Here is a 17,963-nt window from a genome sequence, read left to right on the forward strand (position 1 = left end):
CAAGGAGAAGAGGGCTATAGGGACAGGGCAACACGGGCAGCCCAGAGGGAAAGCCAGGGATGTCCAAGAACACCTAGTCATGCTCCACACATGCAAAATGGAATTTTCTGCTACCTTGAAGGAGCTCCTCTGTGTCACCTGGAAGTGCCACCAGTCACCTAGCATTCAGGTCAGAGATCTCAGAGTGGTGCTAAATGGTGGTACCTTCACAGTCTCTTCCCCCAATTCCATCAATGAATCACTAACTGCTCTGATTCCCCTCATAGATATTTGCCCGCTAATCCACATCTGTACCCTGCCTAGCAGGAACTCCTTTTGTCTTTGCCCGAATTGAACTGCCTCCTTACTACTCGCTCCCGACCTCTTCTCTTTTTGCCTCTTAAATCCACCTCCCCCTGCCACATGCTCCCATAAACACTTAAGTCAGAGTGATCATCCTGAAACTAAGATGGGAACCTACCTTAAAATCTTTCCATGGCTCACCTCTCACACCCTTCCTAACATCATATGATCTCATTCTCCCCTCAAAGACCCCCCAAAACCAGCCACATCCAACTATTTCCACAAAATGAATCCACTTGTCCAGTCTTTATATGTTCTATTTTCTTTGCCTTCTTGTTCTTCAAGACCCTGGCTCTCTGGGGTGTCACAGTCTCTGGGAATCTTCTCTGGTTCTCTCCCCTGAAACTAGTGACTTGTCCTTTTCTATGCCCGTAGAGCCCCCAAATGTGGACAGTAGCTGCAATTCTTTCTTTGTGTACTTGTCACCTCAACTAGGTGATGAGCTCCTCCTGGGTCTCGCTCACCTATATATCCCTAGTTCCCAGCATGGGCCTGACACATGGTAGTGGTTCTGTGGGATGGATGAAGGACTGTGGCTTGGGCAGATGACAATGTATATGCAAGGGGCAGGGAGACCCACCTTTAGCTGGGAAGGATAGGGAAGTTAGGCCACTGAGCACTTGACCCTGAATCCTTCCTCACTCTTCCTAACTTCTCAAGAGGGATCTACCCGTATGCCAACTCCTGGACTGTGGGAGGACCACAGAATGCTCCTGTCCCATAATACAGGGAGAAGTACCTTTTCCTTTCATCTGAGAAAAGTTAGACCCTCCCAATATTCCTTTTAAGAAACTAAAGGAGGGCTGGGATATAGCTCTGTGGCAAAGCATCTGCCTTGCATTCACAAAGCGCTAGGTTCGACCTCCAGTTCCAAAAAAAGACAGAGAAAGAAGGAAACTAAAGGAAAGCAGAAACAAAGAGGCTTAGAAAATGGGGAGAGGACAGGGCCACACAAGTTTAAATATCTGACTGAGCATCAGCAAGGCCAATGTCAGGTTTCTCTGAAAGGACACCAGATGGAGACTGTGGTCTGTGCCCCCAGAGGGCCTTCTCCACAGGATAGTGGAAGTCAGCACCTCTCCATCCAAACTTAACACCAGACAAAAGATGGTGAGAACTGTACCAAGGTCCCTTGATCACTAACACAGGCCTGCCACCACCCCTGCCTTCAGCTGCAGGGGTTCGAATCACTTAGCTGAACTCCTGCCCAGTCCACTCTGCCACCAGCTGTCTAATAGCCTCTCTGCTTGCTTGCGAGTGGGGGGCCCCCCTACACACCCACCCCCACTTGCTGTCTGCACCTCCCTTGTCCTTTACTTAAGATTCTGTGGCCCCCAAAGTTCTTCACAGATGACTCCACCTCCCAATCCATCAGAATAGGAGAGTATGTGATGGGATCCCTCCTCTCCTACTCCTGCTGGTCAGAGGAATGGCTTGGTCAGGCCAATAGAGGAATTTGAACTTTGTCCTCAGGGCACTGAGAAGCATAAAGGGATTGTAATCAGGGAGTAGTGTGGCCAGGATAGGATTTAGGCTGTGCTGGCTGCTGTATGGCACTGGGGCTTGGCCTTGGGAAGAAAAGAAGAAGTGGCCAAACAGCCCAGAGAAGTACTGTCTCTGCTGGCCCTGAGGGAGGAGAAGCAACTGACCAAGCAATAGAGGTTGAGGAGAGAATCCTAGAAAGAAGGAATAGCAAGAAGAAGGGCCCAGAGGCCAGAGGACCTTGGCTCCTTGGAGGCACCAGGGTGGGTTGGCCATGCTAGAAGAGGCAAGGGGTGGGGCCAGAGAGTGCTATGGGCCAGTCCCAGGGCTTCAGAATCCCCTTAGCAGGCGGGCTAGTTTTCAGGGACAAGAGGAAACCAGTGGAGAGTGTCAGGCAGAGAAATGGCCTGGTTAGAATTGTGTATGATCACTCTGCCCACAGTGTAGAAAATTAATTGGAAGGGGCCAAAATGGAGGCAAGGAAACCAGCTAGGGAATTAATGCAGGTGTGTGGTAGTGGGGCTTAGACTGGGGAGTGGCTGCTGGGATAGAGTTCAAGGAGAACAGATTCAATGGATGTTCAGAAGGTGGGACTGACAGGTCTTTGTGACTAGCTAGTAAAGCTTTTTTGAGATGGGAGAGATATGATGAGTTAAATGTTGATAAAAAGAAGGGGTGAAGATACATGGTAGGAAGTCAGTCTTAGAACAAAGTCCCTGAGCAGGGGAAGGTGGGTGGAGCCAAAGATGGAGAATTGGACTTGCAGCTCCATTTTAATAGGAAAGAAGAAAGGATATGGATTTTGAAAACAGAAAATCGAGAGAGGCCTTGACCAACAGCTATTCTCTGCAAGGCGAAAGCAGTGTTAAAGAACTGCTATGGAGAAGGGGGAAGGATCTGACCAAGAAAACAGCAAGATTCGTGGAAGTTTTGAGAGCCTTCATGAGGCTGGGGACCAGGCATCAACAGAAGCCAAGTTGCAGGCGCAGGGAGCAGCTGACCCCAGGTGAGAGTGTCGCCAAGAGTATGCAATGCTGAGACCATGGACAGGTAAGTTGGGGATACAGGCAAAAGACAGTGGCATAACGAACCTCAAAATTTAAGCTGGCACTGGGTAAAAAGACAAGAAGATGCTGATGAGTGGGGTAAGGTGGTGAAAGCCTGTAATTCCAGTGATTCAGGAGGCTGCAGGAGAATTACAAGTTCAAGATCAACCTGGACAAATTGCCAGACCCTGTCTCAAAATAATAAATAAAATAAAAAGAACTAGGGATGTAGCTTAGCAATAGAGAACCACTGGTTCAAAGAAGAAGATGCTGATAGAAGCAGAGAAGGGTAGTTCTGGACTTAGAAGCTCTCATCAGGTGACAGATGAGGTGCAGAGAGACAGAGAGAGAAACTTGACACATGTCCCTTGTGTTATTCAGCTTCCCACTGCTGTGAATACCTGAGAAAAACAACTAAGAGGAAGAAAGATTTGTTTGGGTGCTTAGTTTCATAGGATTCAGTTCATGGTCAGCTAGCTTCAAGGCAAAAACATCATGGTGGAAGGGCATGGGGAGAGGACAAGATAGAGTCCCCAAGGGCACACCCTTAGTGACCTGCTTCCTCTGACCATACCCCACCTGCCTCTCTGAAGGCCATTCAAGTTATTAATCCATCAAATGGATTAATCCATCAGTGAGGTTACAGCCCTCATGATTCAATCATTCCCTTAAAAATCCACCTTGGAATATTGTTACACTGGGGACCAAGTCTTCAAACGTGAGACTTTGTGGGACATTCCAGATCCCCACCATAAGATTCCCCCTTGGCTTACCTGGAAAACTCAACCATGATGCCTGAATATCTGGATACTGGAAGAATATGTTCAAGAAACTGCCAAATCTGGCCCAGTTCAGGTGGTTCTCATACCATATCCGGTCACATCCCATATGAGGCCTCAGGCCTTCTGAAAACACGGGTTTTCCCTAGAGAAACTTCCTCCAGGGCCCAAGGGACCTGCACATACCCCCTTGTGCTTAGCATCCTTCACAAGGACAGGGGATGCCTTCTTGACTCTTCTCCAGGACCTGTGAGACTCCTCTGGGCATAGCCTTAGAAGTCACTTCTGGAATCTGAAGGACCACAGATGCCAAAGGCCAGGCTTGGCAAGGATGAAGCAGACCAGTTCCACCTTCACAGCCTGCTCTCCCACACCTGGAGCTTGTACTCTGAAATTGCTGGGCCCCCGTTTGCTGGGATGGGGGTGATAGGGGAGCCAGCCAGGCAAGGTGGTGGTGGGTCTACACCTAGGACATTCCTGCTGTGAGTCTGTTTTATCCTTACTAAAAGGTGAGTCAGTGCTGCTATTGCTGGGTGAACAGGCAAGTTACAATTACAATTGCTGGGATACAGGCAAGAGACAGTGGCATAACAAACCTCAAAATTTAAGCTGGCACTGGGTGAAAAGATAAGAAGATGCTGATGAGTTGGGTAAGGTGGTGAAAGCCTGGGGCCAGGCATGTGAAAATGATTTAGCTTCAACATTCAGTCTAGAAAGCAAGGTTGCCTGCCCAGCAGAGCTATTATAAGATAAGTACAGGTACAACATCAATATGGTCATTGTTCCTTGTGTTAATATTATTTTTACAGTGTCAGAGGTTTTAATCTAAATCCTTTGTTGTTCTGAACAGATCTTCCTATCTGAGTCCTGGAAAACAGTAAAATTCAAGTTTCCAGCAGGAAGTGAATGAGGAGGGTGGTGGTTTGGCAAACTCCCTATCCTTGGGATTAAGGCTAGCTACCTTTGTGAGGAGCCAGTGCCCTGGGGGTGCGGGTCAAAGATACAGCTAGAACACTTGTTCTACTTTATGTTTAGAATTCTTTTAGTCCAGCTAACAGCCATGTGAAGCAAATACTTATGATCCCCACTTTACTGAGATAAAGTTAGGGAACTCAGGGTCTGAGTAATTTGCCAAGATCACACAGCATGTAAATGGCAGATCTGGGATTTTGAATCCAGGTAACCTGTGCTCCCAAATCACTTTGCTACTGAGCTAGAGTGCAGCTGGAGTTTCTTACACTTTGTGGCTGTGGCTTTTGTGACACCTTCCTCTTCCCCCCACCCCCACTGTCTTTGACCACCACACAAGATAAGGGATGTGTGGCCTTGCCTTTGGAAGCAGCCAGGAAGCTGGGTTGTCCTCCAAAGACATGCTGAGGTTCCCGGGGCATAACAGGTAGTGGCAGGTGCTGAGGAGTGAAAGACAATGTACAGGGCTAGGGACACAGGCAGGTGAGGACCAGGATCTGATGCCAGACCAGACAGAGAAGCCCTGGTGAGTGCCTAGCCTCCCAACAGTTCTAGCAGCTCTGGCCCTCTGAGCCTGCAGATCCAGTTCAAGCACCCTCTGTGCCTGGGGCCAGGCATGTGAAAAGCAATGGGAACAGAGTCTTCCAAGGAATCCAGTGAGGCCTAGATAAACAGGATTCAAGATTCCTGTAACTCCAGGATCCTGCTCAGCCCAGTTTGGCAGGTTCTAAGAGAAATCCTGGCTAGTGGAACCTTGTGAGTTTGGGGCTCAGGGAAAGCAACTGCTAATCTGGAATAGAGACCTTACCTTCTCCTGGACCCCTAGAGGTACTGACCCAGATGTCAAAAAGTATGTGAAAATAGGAACAGCAGAGTTATTCTGTTACAGAACTGCGTGTAGGGCAGCTCCTCTATGGTGGGAATCAAAGAAACTCAAATGCATGGGACAGGCTCAACTGCGTTTGCAGCAACACCTCCCTCAGAGGAAAGGAACCCTCTGTCTCTTAGGCCAACTGTTCGGGGCCTTCCCTGTGAGTCTCAGGCTAGAGCAGCCTCTGCTTCTCCCAAGCCTTTGAGGGTCAAACCTCTGGACTCAGCAGCCATTGGTAGGTGGGCTGCATGAGCTTGCTGCTTCCTTCTAGCCTTCCCTTCCAGGCCTTCTTCTGCTGACAATCCCTGAGATAAGGTCCCCACTCTATTCCAGCACCTCCTCTTACTCTGCCCCTCCCTGGCCATCTCATCTGTTCCTGCTTTCAATGACCACAGTGCTGATTATCCACAAACCCATGTCCAGAGACTGGACTTTTCTCCCCATGAGCCCAGTTGTCCCTGGCATCTCCCCCTGGAAATCCTGCATTCAACATTAAACCAACCACCAATCCCCCAACCTACTCTTCATCATTGCACCCAGTTACTGAGCCAGAAAACAGGGCAACTGTATCGATACCTTCTGTTCCCCATATCCCAAATCAACAAGTTCTGTCAGCTATGCCTCCTCGTCTCTGGAGTCTCTCTGTTCCCCTAGCCACACCTCAGGTGGTCTTTGAATTTCTGTCCCTGCACAACAAGATGATTTTTCTATCATGATTATATAACACACACACACATACACACAAAGTCACAGTTGAGCCTCAGTTGCTCTCAGGCTGAACTGTGAGCTTTGCATCTCAACTTCCAAAGCTCTAATGAATCCTCTCAAGCTTCATGGCTGCCATGGGCACCCCCAGACACTAGACTCAAGTCCTCCTTAACCTTCTGCCTGTCTCAAGCCCCTCCCTGTGTAAAACACACCAACATTTTCCTTCTTTCCCTCAAATACTGACACTGCATCCTGGTGGACACATGGAAAGGTAGCCACCTGGCTTGTGAGAACTGCCCCTTGTCTGGGAATGATCTGGAAAAAAAGACGTGGACCACCCAAATCATGTGAATGCTATAGGACCCTGCTTCCTAGTCATAGTGGATTGGCCCAGCAGTGAATACTTGACCCAAATTGGCCAGGTTCTCTTGCTCAAGAACTTGAAATTTGGATTCAAGAATTTGAAAGTCCTAAGCAGAGAGTCTCTCTCATCAATGCCCCTAAGTGACAAGCACAGATTACAATGCCTGAGCTCCAACCACTAAGACCACCTACATCCAAGTCATCCTTTTGTTTTCTTATTGTCATCCATGAACAGTGTTTATCTCTCCATTTATTTACTTTCCCACATTCTATATTGGTACATTATTGTTGTACATAATGATGTACATTTTTATTTTTTTATTACATATTCATACTTTCATACAATATAACAATATAATTTGGCCAATATCACACCCTGGCAGTTTACCCCTCCCTTTCCTCTACTGATCTCCCTTTGATTTTCATGAGATTCGCCCCCACCTTTCTTTTCCTTTTTCCTATCAGCTGACCCTTTGATTCCACACAACAGGCAGAATTCTTCTCCAAACTCCTTTCTATTGTTTGCAATTAGAGAAGCTTAACTCAGGTCTCTCCCATCTTAAAACTGCCCTCCTTGCTCTTAAATTTCCCCTCCAAAATCATGACCCTCTTCTTCTCCTCTTTTGCCAAGATTCTTGGTAAAATCTTCCACATCTGTCTACTTCCTCACCTTTCATCCATTCACTCCTCAGCCCATAGTAATTCAACAATACAACTCTCCCTCGGAATCTAGTATTACAAGGGGTTGGTTCCAGCAGATACCAAAATCCACAAATGCTCAAGTCCTTTAAATAAAACAGCATCATGTTTGCATATAACCTATGCACATCCTACTTCATAATTTAAATCATCCCTAGACTACCTACAGTACCTAATACAATGCCTGCACATCAGCTCATCCCCATGGACTCATCATAATACTTGTTAAATGTCAAATCCACATTTTACTTTTTGGATATTTCTACAATTTTTTTTCTCAAACAGTTTCAACCCATGGTTGGTTGAATCCAAGGATGCAGAACCCGTGGATATGGAGATCTGGTGGTATCTATTTAGCGTCCATGTCATGAGAGAATCTAAAACTGAAACAAGGACTTGAGAGGCTTCACATTTGCCTGCAAATGTCCAATGGTTAATTAAAAACAGGATTAAAAACTTGGCATCTCTGCCTCCATTTTACTTTTATCTCCTTTGCTCTGAGGCACCTTAGATTCCAGAAACAACAGATCTTATCGATAAACGTCTTATGATAGAGGAAACCACCCCCTCCCCAGGCAGTAATAACTTTCTTAGGGTAAGCTCTAATTGACTAATCCTGACATATGATGGAACAGACCACACCTGACCAAGATCACTGCTTTGCCAGCTGTGCAAACCCTCCAGCCATGAAAATGTCCAACCCTTACCCTCATTTGTCTTCTTGTAAAACTTCAAAGTCATTGTCAGACCCTCAAAGACAGAGCTGAGATGCTTGTTCTCACTTTGCCTTCCCAATATGGCTATATTGATTAAGATTACTTTCCTGCTTTTCATCATTACCTTTCTTCTTGGTTTTTGGGGTGCGTGGCAGGATCTGATTTGTTGAGACCTTCCCAGCTAGGCCTCTGGCCTAGGACTCCAGTAACAAGACTAGAGAATAAGATACAACCTGGGGACTGAGAGAACTCACCGTCTAGCTGTAGGGAAAGGCATGGTGAAGGGTGATATCAGTTGTCATAGAGATTAAAATAAAACATGGAGAAATTCTCAGGGTGTGATTGAGGGAGGTGCTCATGGAGGGTATCCTGGTGCAGGGGATCTTGAAGCAGTGTCTTCCAGCTGTGAATGATATGTATCTTTCAGGAAAAATATAAATGAATGATGACTTTTTATGTTTATCCAAAATGAAAATAGATTTATTAATTCCTGTGAAAAACAATGTATTACAACCAGATCACCCACTTTATTAATAAGAAAGATATTCATTAGGAAACTTGGCACTGATTTCACCTGCTCAAATGCACCATCTGGGCACATGTGCAATGCTGGCAGGTAGGCAAGCAGGCCATAGAGGGCCTGTGGGCTAGAATTTTCAGCACTATCAGAGGGGACTTAGAGAAGGGTATGGCAGCCCAGGCTAAGGAACAACCTGAGCAAAAACTTCACCTAATTAAGAAGGGAGTAAAGTAGGGGAAGGTAAAAGAGGAAACAAGAAGTCCACGTAGGCCAATCACAGAGGGCCTTTTCTCCATACTCATAGGGTTATTGGGCTTTTTCCAGGTATACTAGGGAGTCACTTAGAGTTATTGAGCAAGAGAAGGTCATTGTCATTTGGTGGCTAGTGTCAGGAAGGAGAGAATGGCGCTATTCTTGGTCAACATTTAAGTCATTGTCCCCTCTGTCCCTGAGGCTTGAGGCTCCTATTTAGCATCGGCTGTCCTTAAAACTGCCAGGCATGGAGGGAAGAGAGGATCCAAAGATCAGGGCTCAGAGGGAGAAGCGGTCCCTGCTCCCCTCCGTCTCCAGCTCACCGGCCCCAGGCTGAATGTAATTGTCCTCAATGAAACCATCATCATCCTCATCTTCACCCACCTCTGGGCGATTCCCATTTCCTGTTCTGGGCAGTGGGCGGTGTCGGTAGCTGGCATAGTAGCGGCGGCAGACATGGAATTTGGCAGCAAGTGCAAGGAGCACAGAGAAGACCACAGCCCCCAGAACAACCCCTACCAGCACAGGCCACGCCCGGCCCCCAGTGCCCAGTCCAGGGGTCGTGGATATTACTGCGGGGAGCTTCGAGGGCTCCACAGGGGCTGCAGAGAAAGAGAAGCATTATAGGTGGGAAACTGAAAGGAGGGTGGGCAGGGTCCTCCCCCAATCTCAGCAGCTAAGAGAACCCACCCTCTCCTTATCCACCCTGTGCTATCACTCACTTTGGCTTGTCCCATTCATGGAAGGGCCTGATGACATCAGTGAGCCTCAACCTCTGCCAGAGGCCTATGCCTCTGTCCTGGAAAATACAAAGAGGTGTGGGTGTCAAGGATAGACAGAGAGCATATATTCCAGGTCACACAGCCATGTTAGGGCATGGCACAAATGCTGGGGCCTGGACAACTCACCACATCACTTGTCCACAGAAGAAACAAGCCGAGTATGCAGAAACTGGCTGTACGTTCCTAAAGGTATGAACATCATCTCCACCTTACAGAAGAGGATGCTGAGGTCCAAAAACTAACTCAATCAAAGCCCTAGAATTTGAACCCAGGTCTCTGACACCACAGCCCAGTCTGCTATGCTGTTTGGCTAAGGATGGGACATGGAGGCAGAGGCTGTTCGTGGCTCCCAAAGGTTGGACAAAAGCAGTTGTTTGGAGCTACCTAGACACAGGGCAGACCACATGAGAAGGCCAATGCCCTCCTACCTACCCAGGTTAGGGGCCCCAGACACAGCCAGGACAGCCCTGAACCTCTGCTCCCCGTACCACTGCTGCCACATCTCTGCCCTCAAGCTTTCCAGCAAACCCCATCTACTCATCTCCACCCACAGAAGGCCCACACTGCCCCCAGAGGGAGGATCATGCCAGAGACTATTCCAGCAAGGACCTCCTGAGTCAGGAAAGGTTACAGATGAGGGCCACCTGGGCAGGGAACCTGCCAGAGGAGCACCCAGGTGAGGGGAATAGCTGGAGGAGCACCTGAATCAAAGGCATGTGGGGAGGCCCACCTGGACCTGCAGCAGAGCTCGAGGAAGAACTCCAAAGTTGGGAAGTACCTGGGGAGAGACAGCCCAGGAAGTACCTGGGCTGGGCAGCATCTGCAGGTGGAGCACCTGAATCAGAGGAGTCCCTGGACAGAGTAGCCAGGCTAGGGAAGTACCTATAAGGACTTGGTGTAGGGAAGTATTCTGTTATATTCTTTAATACAGATAACCGAGTGACACCCTCACCCCTCACATCCAAACTGCCATCAAGCCCCATCAGTTCTTCCTCTAAATGTCTCAGAGTGACCTGTTCCTCCCCTCCCCTGACAGCCACTGCTGTACCCAAGCCACCTTTTCCTTGCACCTTTTGCCATGATCTTTCCCTGCCTCTAGTCCACTCCACAGAGCCAACACTGACCCTATCACCTACTTAAAAGCCCTTCAAAAGCTCCAAGCCTCTTAGGGCTGCGGGCTGGTGGTCTTCCCAGGCCTCGCCATCAATCCAGCGTGGGGTCCTCAGGGCAAACAAACTCTCCTACCTCTTTGCCACAGGTCCCTATCCACACTCAGACACACACACACCCCTACTCACTCACCCACCCACCCTCTACCTCTAGCCACCCTCTCCACAGTTTTTGGAATCTCCATCCCTCAAGGCCAAATCAGATCATCCTGCCCCTGAGGTTTTCCAAGGATCCCGCCCCCACCCCCCAAGTGGCACCAGTCCTGTCCCGCTCAGGCAGGCACAAGTTAGAACCGGCTATTTCCAGCCAAGCAGCTCTCTGGAAACAAGGACTTGGCTGGCTGATCAGCGTCAAGGTGCATGCGGGCAGAGCTGGCCTTTGGTGGCTCAGCAAGTTAATGAAATGAATAGGGAATGGGGGCTGGGGGCAGGGAAGGAAGGAGAGAGTGAACTTATGGGGGAGGGGGGAAGGACGCATCAGAAAGGCGAGGTACACAGTTCATTCATTCATTTGCAAGCATTTCTTGGCTGCCTGCTGCGTATCTCTCCCCAGGCATGAAGTCCCCGCCAGATAAGAGTTTGTTATAGTGAAATGATTTGAATTCAATTTGACTTTCCTAAGATTTTACTCCAATTCCTCTCCTCTCTGCCTGTTTCTATGAATCCTTCCCAAGGAGACACACACACACACACACACACACACACACACACACACACACGCCCTGCCCCCTCAGGTCAGATAATCACACACCCCTCTGATCTGCACGGACACACCCCCACCCTGATCTGTAGTTTCCTTGTTGCTCTCTGGAGCCCCTGGGAATCTACAGAGAGTCTGTGCACCCTCGCCCATGCCCCCCAATGTCCCCCCCCTCTGCTCCCACCTTCAGGAACTGGGCACAGTCCGTGGAGGTGGCTTCCGGCTGGGCCGGCAGAACTTGGACAGGTGGGCGGGACAGAGTTACCACTTGACTCACCTGGGGAGGCGGTGGGTGGGGCGGAAGCAGCGGGAGAAGGAAGGGGAGGGGAGGGGAGGCCAGGGCAGAGCAGGGCGGCTAGCAGCGCCTCCCACAGGGTAGTCTCATCCTACATCTTCCCAAGTTTTCAGGGGGGCAGGCTCACCCTCATCCCCAATATTGGGAGGTGGGTGTACAGCTAGAATCTGGAGGAGGGTCCAGAAGGCCCTAATAGAAGCAGACCTCAGCAGGCAGCTACTCAGAATGATAAACAAGTAAATTTCCTGTGATAGGTACAAAGTCCAGAGTTGAAGGGAGCTTTGCAGGCCAGAGAAGGAGGTGGGCCGGAACTGCAGTAGGAGGGGGAGGGTGACCTTCCCAGGCAAAGCGAGATGGACCAGACACTCTAAAATTTCCTGCAAGTGTGTGTGTGTGTGTGTGTGTGTGTGTGTGTGTGTGTGTGTGTGTGTGTTTACCCAACTTGGGCCTTCATCTGGATCTCAAGGTTCCCTGTGACCCCGCCAACCAGATTCTGGGCCTCTCCAGGGCTGCTCCTTCTTGCCTTGCACCTCATCCCTGGGCTTGGTGCCTCCTTCAAGATCCAGTTCAGGAGTCACCTTCCCTGAGCCCTTGAGCCTGGTAAGGCCGCCTGTGGCATGCCCGGAGCACCCTCACAGCATTTCTCCCACCAGCTTGTACTTCTCTTTGTGCTGCTTCCCGATTAGCATGGGAGCTCTCCCAGGGTGGGAGGCAGTCTCTTGGGAGTCCCTGGGTTCCCAACACCCAGCACAGGGCCTGGGGTGAGGCAGGCTCTTGGGGAAGACGGATTACCTGGGCTCAGGCACAAATGGGCCAGGATCCACTGGGACAGACAGGAGCAGGACACAGCTGGAGCAAGGGCTGCAGAGGATGGTTGCCAAGGCCGTGTTAAGAAAAAAACTCTTGAAATGCCCTCACTTTAACTACACAGGGCTGGGGATGAAAGGGAGGCCAGATGGGGAAGTTAGATCAGAAGTGAGCTACAGGCCACAAGAACCAAAGTGTGTTTTTACCTTCTTGAGATCTGTTAAACCCTTGAGTGCCGCCGTGTCCTACTTACAGGTTGCTTCTCCACCATGACTGCCTCCCTGTCCCGAAGCCTTGTCTGGCCATGGGGTATGATCCCACCCCCTCATCTCTAGCCAGCATGGGTCTGGTGTGAACAACCAGGCTGCCTTCCTTAGATTTTCATAATAAAATACTCTGGCATTTTCCCAACCACTACTGGTCCTTGCTGGTGGGGGCTGCATCGGCTTGTCCCAAGATAAGTTCATTCTGGCAAGCCTGGTAATGGCTCACCTTTCCTCACCAAGATCTCACAGTCTTTTGAGTCATGTTCAACAGGGACAACCGTGCTGAAGAGCAGAGGCCTGGAATGTCTCGGGATGGAGTCTCAACTCACTGCCAGGAGCCCCTTCCGACTTCTCCCTGATCTGACTTACACCTGCAATGCCTTCCCACACTTCCCCTCCCTGGATTTGTGTGTTCTGCTCTTTTCCTGAGCCCCTCCCTACTCCAATGGCATCTCCGACCCCTCCCCGACATCTGCATCTTCTAACTGCTGAATTATTCTGACAAGGCCTCCTTACCTTGCTGGTTCCAGCTACCAAGCCTCATTTATCTAGAAGCCTTCCCTGACGTTCCTGTCTGGGTGACGTGCCCTCCTCAGTGCCCCATTCCGTGCCCCATGCCAGCAGACCTCAGCCCTTCTCCTCACAACCCTGACCACCAACCACCTAGTGTGGTGATTTTCTTTTTACTTTCTCCCACAAGCCTGTGATCTTTGGATGTGGAGTCTGTGTCTATCTTAATTCTCATCATATCACCAACTCCAAAATGGCAATAATAAATACTTATGAAATGAATGAGAGGAAAGTCAATATTAACCCAAATGGGGCAAGAGGCGCCAAGAAAGGTAGGGGTTTACTTTATTTTTGAAACAAAGAAATCATGGGATTCAGAGGGGCCTGATGGCACCCGCATATAATCCTTACAACTCTGGAGGCTGAGAAAGGAGGGTCTCAAGTTCAAGACAAGCCTGGGGAACTAGCAAGACCCCGTCTCAAAAGGAAAAATTAAAAGGTCCGAGAGTGTGGCTCCAGTAATAAAGTGACCCTGGGTTCAGTACTGGAAAAAAAAAATCATAGGATTCAACAGATATCCACAGAACACCTGCCTGCCCCTGCCACTGCATTGTTCAAAAAAGAGATATAACATGCCCTATTCACATACTATAAAATTCACACTTTTTAAAGCATATCATTTATAGCAGTATGTTGGTGGCACTGGGCAACCATAGCTCTATCTCTAAAACACTCTCCTCACACCAAAAGCATCCCCTTCCCCCTCCTCCAGCTTCTAGCAACTACTAATCTGCTGTCAGTCTCTATGGATTTGCCCATTCTGGATATGTCACATCGATGCAATCACATTGTGATTATTTAATGGACTGTCTCATTCGATCCTCATAACCAGGCTATGAGATAGATGTTAATTATCCCTTTAACAGGTGCAGAAAATGAGCCTGTGAGAAGGCAATTGGCCTGAAGTTCTGGAGAAGAAGAAAATAAGCAAAAGGTCCACACATCCACCTGTCAATCCATAAGTGAAAGAAAATTTCTTGAATGCCCATGAGAGATCCACATCTGGTCCATCCTGCTCACATTGTAAAACAGCAGAAGGCAATCTGCTGGATGCCCCCGTAACCTGGAGAACGGAGAGAAGGCTGGATATCAACTTCTGCTGGCTCTTCCGCCAGGAGCTCTGATGCAGTGAGCAGCTTCCATGACAGCCCTGGCAACCATGTGGTCGCTCTGAGCAAGCTACTAGGATTAGAGTTAGTGTCATTGTAAAGCTTTTATTCTAATGGAGAAGATGGACAGTACACAATTAAAGAAACAAATAAGACTATTTCAGACGGTGGTGAGTGTTATGAAGAATATAGCTTCATGTGAACATGAGAAGAGATTGCTACTTTAGAAGATCTCACTTAAGATCATCTAAAGAGGGGACTCATTTAAGAGGGAACCTTTGAACCGGGATCTAGATAAGAGTAAGATAGCAACTACTCCAAAGTCTGGAGAAAGAGCATTCCGGGCAGAGGGAACACACAGGAAGACACTAAGAGGTGGGAGCATGACTGGCTGGTTCAAGTGGACAGAAAGGAGCCTGGGAGTGGAGTGCCGGAAGGTGGCTGGGGGAGAGTCCTCGTCCCCCGTGGACCTCATTCACTGCTGGGGCCTGGCTGTGGGAGAAATCCTAAGGTCGCAGATATATTTAAAGGTGAAGCTGATAAGACTCGTTGACTGGATGTGGATTGGAGTTAAAAAGAAAGAAAGAAAGAAAAAAAAAACAAGAATTTTGGGCTGAACAACTGGAAGACTGGAACTGTGGTTTACTAAAGCAGGGACAGATTCTGGAGGGAAAGCAGAACCTGCGAGACATCCCAGTAGCACACCAAGTAGGTGTAGCATGAACTAGCCTGGATACACCACCCTCTGGAGTAAGAGAACCAGCAAAATGTACATGATTTTTCAAGTCAGGCATCTGGGTGAGGAGAGAGGTGGAGAGGAGAGAGAGACGCTCTGGAATAGGCCAGGAAGAGAGGTCAAGGTGGGGAGGAAAAGCTGGAAAGAAGCCTAGGGAACGGCCGGTACAGTAAGAGGCGTCCAGTCCAGAGAAGCAAGCACTGCAAGGGCAAGGGATTGGTTATCCATGTCAATGCTGCAGATAGGTCAATTAACATGCGGGCTGAGAATCAACCTTTCAATTGGCAAAGTGAAAGTCATGGTTGTTGGGAAAACATACAACGGCGACAGCACCCCAGAGAAAAACTCCAACATGGCGCCTAACAACCCTCTCTCTCCTTTTACTCCTCCTTTCACTGGCGCAAAACGTTCCCGCTGGTGCCAATGTTCAAACCCTGCTGGTAGGAAGCCCTAGCCCCAATAAGAATTAACTTCTTGGGCTCTGGAACTGACATATGGAAGAGCTTGCCAATAAACAGGCGACCTGTTATCTACCGCAGCCCTGCTACCTCTCCTTAGGTCTATATAAACCCACAGCCTTTTGTAATAAAGCAGAACCTCTTTGGTGATCTGTGTCGTGTGGTGCAGCGTCTTCCAGTCTTACAATGGTGACCTTGACAAGAGCAGTTTCGCTAGTGTATTGAGGACAAATCCTGGCTGGAGGAGAGCTTGAGAACACAAGCAGAGGAATGGAGGAAGCAGAGACCGCTCTTCCAAGGAATTCTGCTATAAAGGGAGCAGAGAAATGGGGCAGACACTGGAGAGGGGTGCAGATCAAAGGAGGAGTTTGGTTTTTGTTGGTTTGTTTTTTCTTTTCTTTTTTTTTTTTATTTTAAGGCTAAGAACTATTAGAACATGCATTATGCTGATCAGAATCCAGGAAAGACAGGAACTTGATGATGCAGAAGAGAGAGGGAAGGGACAGTGCAAGACTGAGTCCTTGAGAAATCAGGAGGGTGGGGTCAGGTGCACAAGGTTGGCCTTGGACAGGTGCAACAGAGTTCCTCTGAGTCACTGGGGGAAGGCAGCCTGTATAGGTAAAATACAGCAGGTCTGTGGGGAGAACCTGAGGAAGTTTTCTTCTAGTGGCTTCTGTTTTTCCAGAGTAAAGAGGATATGATGTCCCCAGCTGAGATTTGAAAAGTAGGGAGGAGGCACTGAGATTGGCTGAGAGAAGAGAAGGTGAGGATTCAGTTCATTATCACAGAGCAAAGGTGGCAGGATCCATGAATTTTTTTTTTAAGTTGTTGATGGACTTTATTGTCTTTATTTTTTTTTTTAATGTGGTGCTGAGGATCGAACCCAGTGCCTCATGCATGCAAGGCGAGCACGCTACCACTGAGCCACAACCCCAGCCCCAGGATCCATGAATTTTAGGGAGACTGTTGGTGTACCAGAGAGGGCAAGTGAAAAGATGGGGTGGGGGGGGCAGATGGTGGCAGGTGGAAACTAAAGTCACCCAGGAAATGCAGTTTTTTTTTTCTTCCCATGGTACTGGGGGGTTTAACCCCAGAGGCACTTTACCATTGAGCTACATCTCTAGCCCTTTTTATTTATTTATTTATTTATTTATTTGAGACAGAGTCTCACTAAATTGCGGAGGCTGTCCTGGAGTATCTCGAGGCAGCCAGGGTGATTTTTCCTATGCAGAAGGGGACAAGCCACTGAGAAAATAAAGTCTGAAACAGTTAGTGAAGAAATAAAAGACAAAATCAGAAAAATAGTTTTAAATGCAGAGCGCCCGATAGGTCCAGCCCACACAGGAGCTGGACTGAACAATTAGAAAATGGCTCTGGTGGTTTTATTTAAGGGGGTACATCAAAGGCAGGGATAAGGTTTCAGGGGTGGAGTCTTGCTTCATGCTGTCTTGCAGTCAACAGGCTGATTGGCATCTTGGCAGGCTACACCAATCTCTGAGAAGCTCTGTGGCTGCAGTAGGTCACCCCATCTCTGGTGCTATGTGGGACCTGGCAGAGCTGAATAGAAATTCACATGTATCTGGTCTTAACCAGTAGGATTGATTGCCATCGGAAGTTTCCAAATACCAGCTTTTCCTATTCAATCAGCTTCCATGCCGACCTGTCCACGTATAGTCCATGGATGGCTCTCCACATTTGGAGCTTGCTATCCTTCTGTCTTAGCCTCCCAAGTCGCTGAGATTACAGGCATGTGCCACCACCCAGCTGGGGATGCAATTCTTGATAAGGACAAGTCCTAAGAAATGAACCGTGGTGTGGTCTTGGGGCAGGGCTGGCAGACCAATGTTGGGTTACTCTTATCTGAGGCATGTGGCTAACCTTCTGAATCAGAGGTCTAAGGAAAACATTCTAAAAACTCTATTAATAAATAACAGAGCGAGAGTTCAAACCCAGGCTTCTGACTCCAAGTATGGCCCCTTTGCAGCAGCTGTGTCTCCACTCTGATGAGTAAAATTTCCTATCAGCTGTTGAATTCCTCAGTCATTTGGAGTGACAGATAAGAATCTCTTCCCTTCAATGATATGATTTTTATGTCCCCCAAAGAAAACACAGGATTCTGCTAGCTGAACAGGGGACAGATGCTGAGCAAGCAAAAGCCTGAGGAGCCCTAATTGCCCCACCCCAACACCCACCAGTCACCTTCTCCATCAGACTCAACTCCTCCCTGAGACAGACAGAACTTCTCACCCAGGGGTCTTAGGTTTGGGGTAGTTTGCAGAGCCCCTCTGAAAAGCCATGAAAGCAGGAAATGCGTGTGGAATATG

The 17,963-nt window shown here is 48.5% G+C and overlaps 1 protein-coding gene and 1 long non-coding RNA gene across 5 annotated transcripts; one reads left to right on the forward strand and one right to left on the reverse strand.

The window, feature by feature from the left end:
- The first annotated feature begins 1,700 nt into the window (after positions 1-1,700).
- On the forward strand, positions 1,701-13,558 carry LOC144368021 (uncharacterized). Its single transcript, XR_013427741.1, has 3 exons — positions 1,701-2,087; positions 2,605-12,293; positions 12,756-13,558. It is a non-coding gene; the product is annotated as an uncharacterized LOC144368021 (long non-coding RNA).
- Positions 8,426-12,509, reverse strand: C11H1orf210 (chromosome 11 C1orf210 homolog). Of its 4 annotated transcripts, none has more exons than XM_078026088.1 (3): positions 12,486-12,509; positions 9,470-9,546; positions 8,426-9,349 (listed from the first exon to the last, which is right to left on the reverse strand). In XM_078026088.1, exons 2-3 carry the CDS (start codon positions 9,504-9,506, stop codon positions 9,027-9,029), a joined length of 360 nt encoding a protein of 119 aa, XP_077882214.1. In that variant the 5' UTR covers positions 9,507-9,546; positions 12,486-12,509; the 3' UTR covers positions 8,426-9,026. The 4 variants fall into 4 exon arrangements, with proteins under 4 accessions (XP_077882214.1, XP_077882213.1, XP_077882212.1 ...); XM_078026087.1 differs by lacking the exon at positions 12,486-12,509 and adding an exon at positions 11,676-11,837; XM_078026086.1 differs by lacking the exon at positions 12,486-12,509 and adding an exon at positions 11,583-11,785.
- Positions 13,559-17,963: the final 4,405 nt, after the last annotated feature.

The sequence above is a fragment of the Ictidomys tridecemlineatus genome, chromosome 11, assembly GCF_052094955.1.
Source record: "Ictidomys tridecemlineatus isolate mIctTri1 chromosome 11, mIctTri1.hap1, whole genome shotgun sequence".
Lineage (NCBI taxonomy): Eukaryota > Metazoa > Chordata > Mammalia > Rodentia > Sciuridae > Ictidomys > Ictidomys tridecemlineatus.

What these genes read in the sequence shown, in the direction of transcription:
- C11H1orf210 (XM_078026088.1), bottom strand. Translation starts at nt 9,506, where the DNA reads ATGTCATCAGGCCCTTCCATGAATGGGACAAGCCAAA. An exon ending in CATGAATGGGACAAGCCAAA is followed by an intron (nt 9,350 to 9,469) that starts GTGAGTGATAGC and finishes CTTTCTCTGCAG; the next exon opens with CCCCTGTGGAGCCCTCGAAG.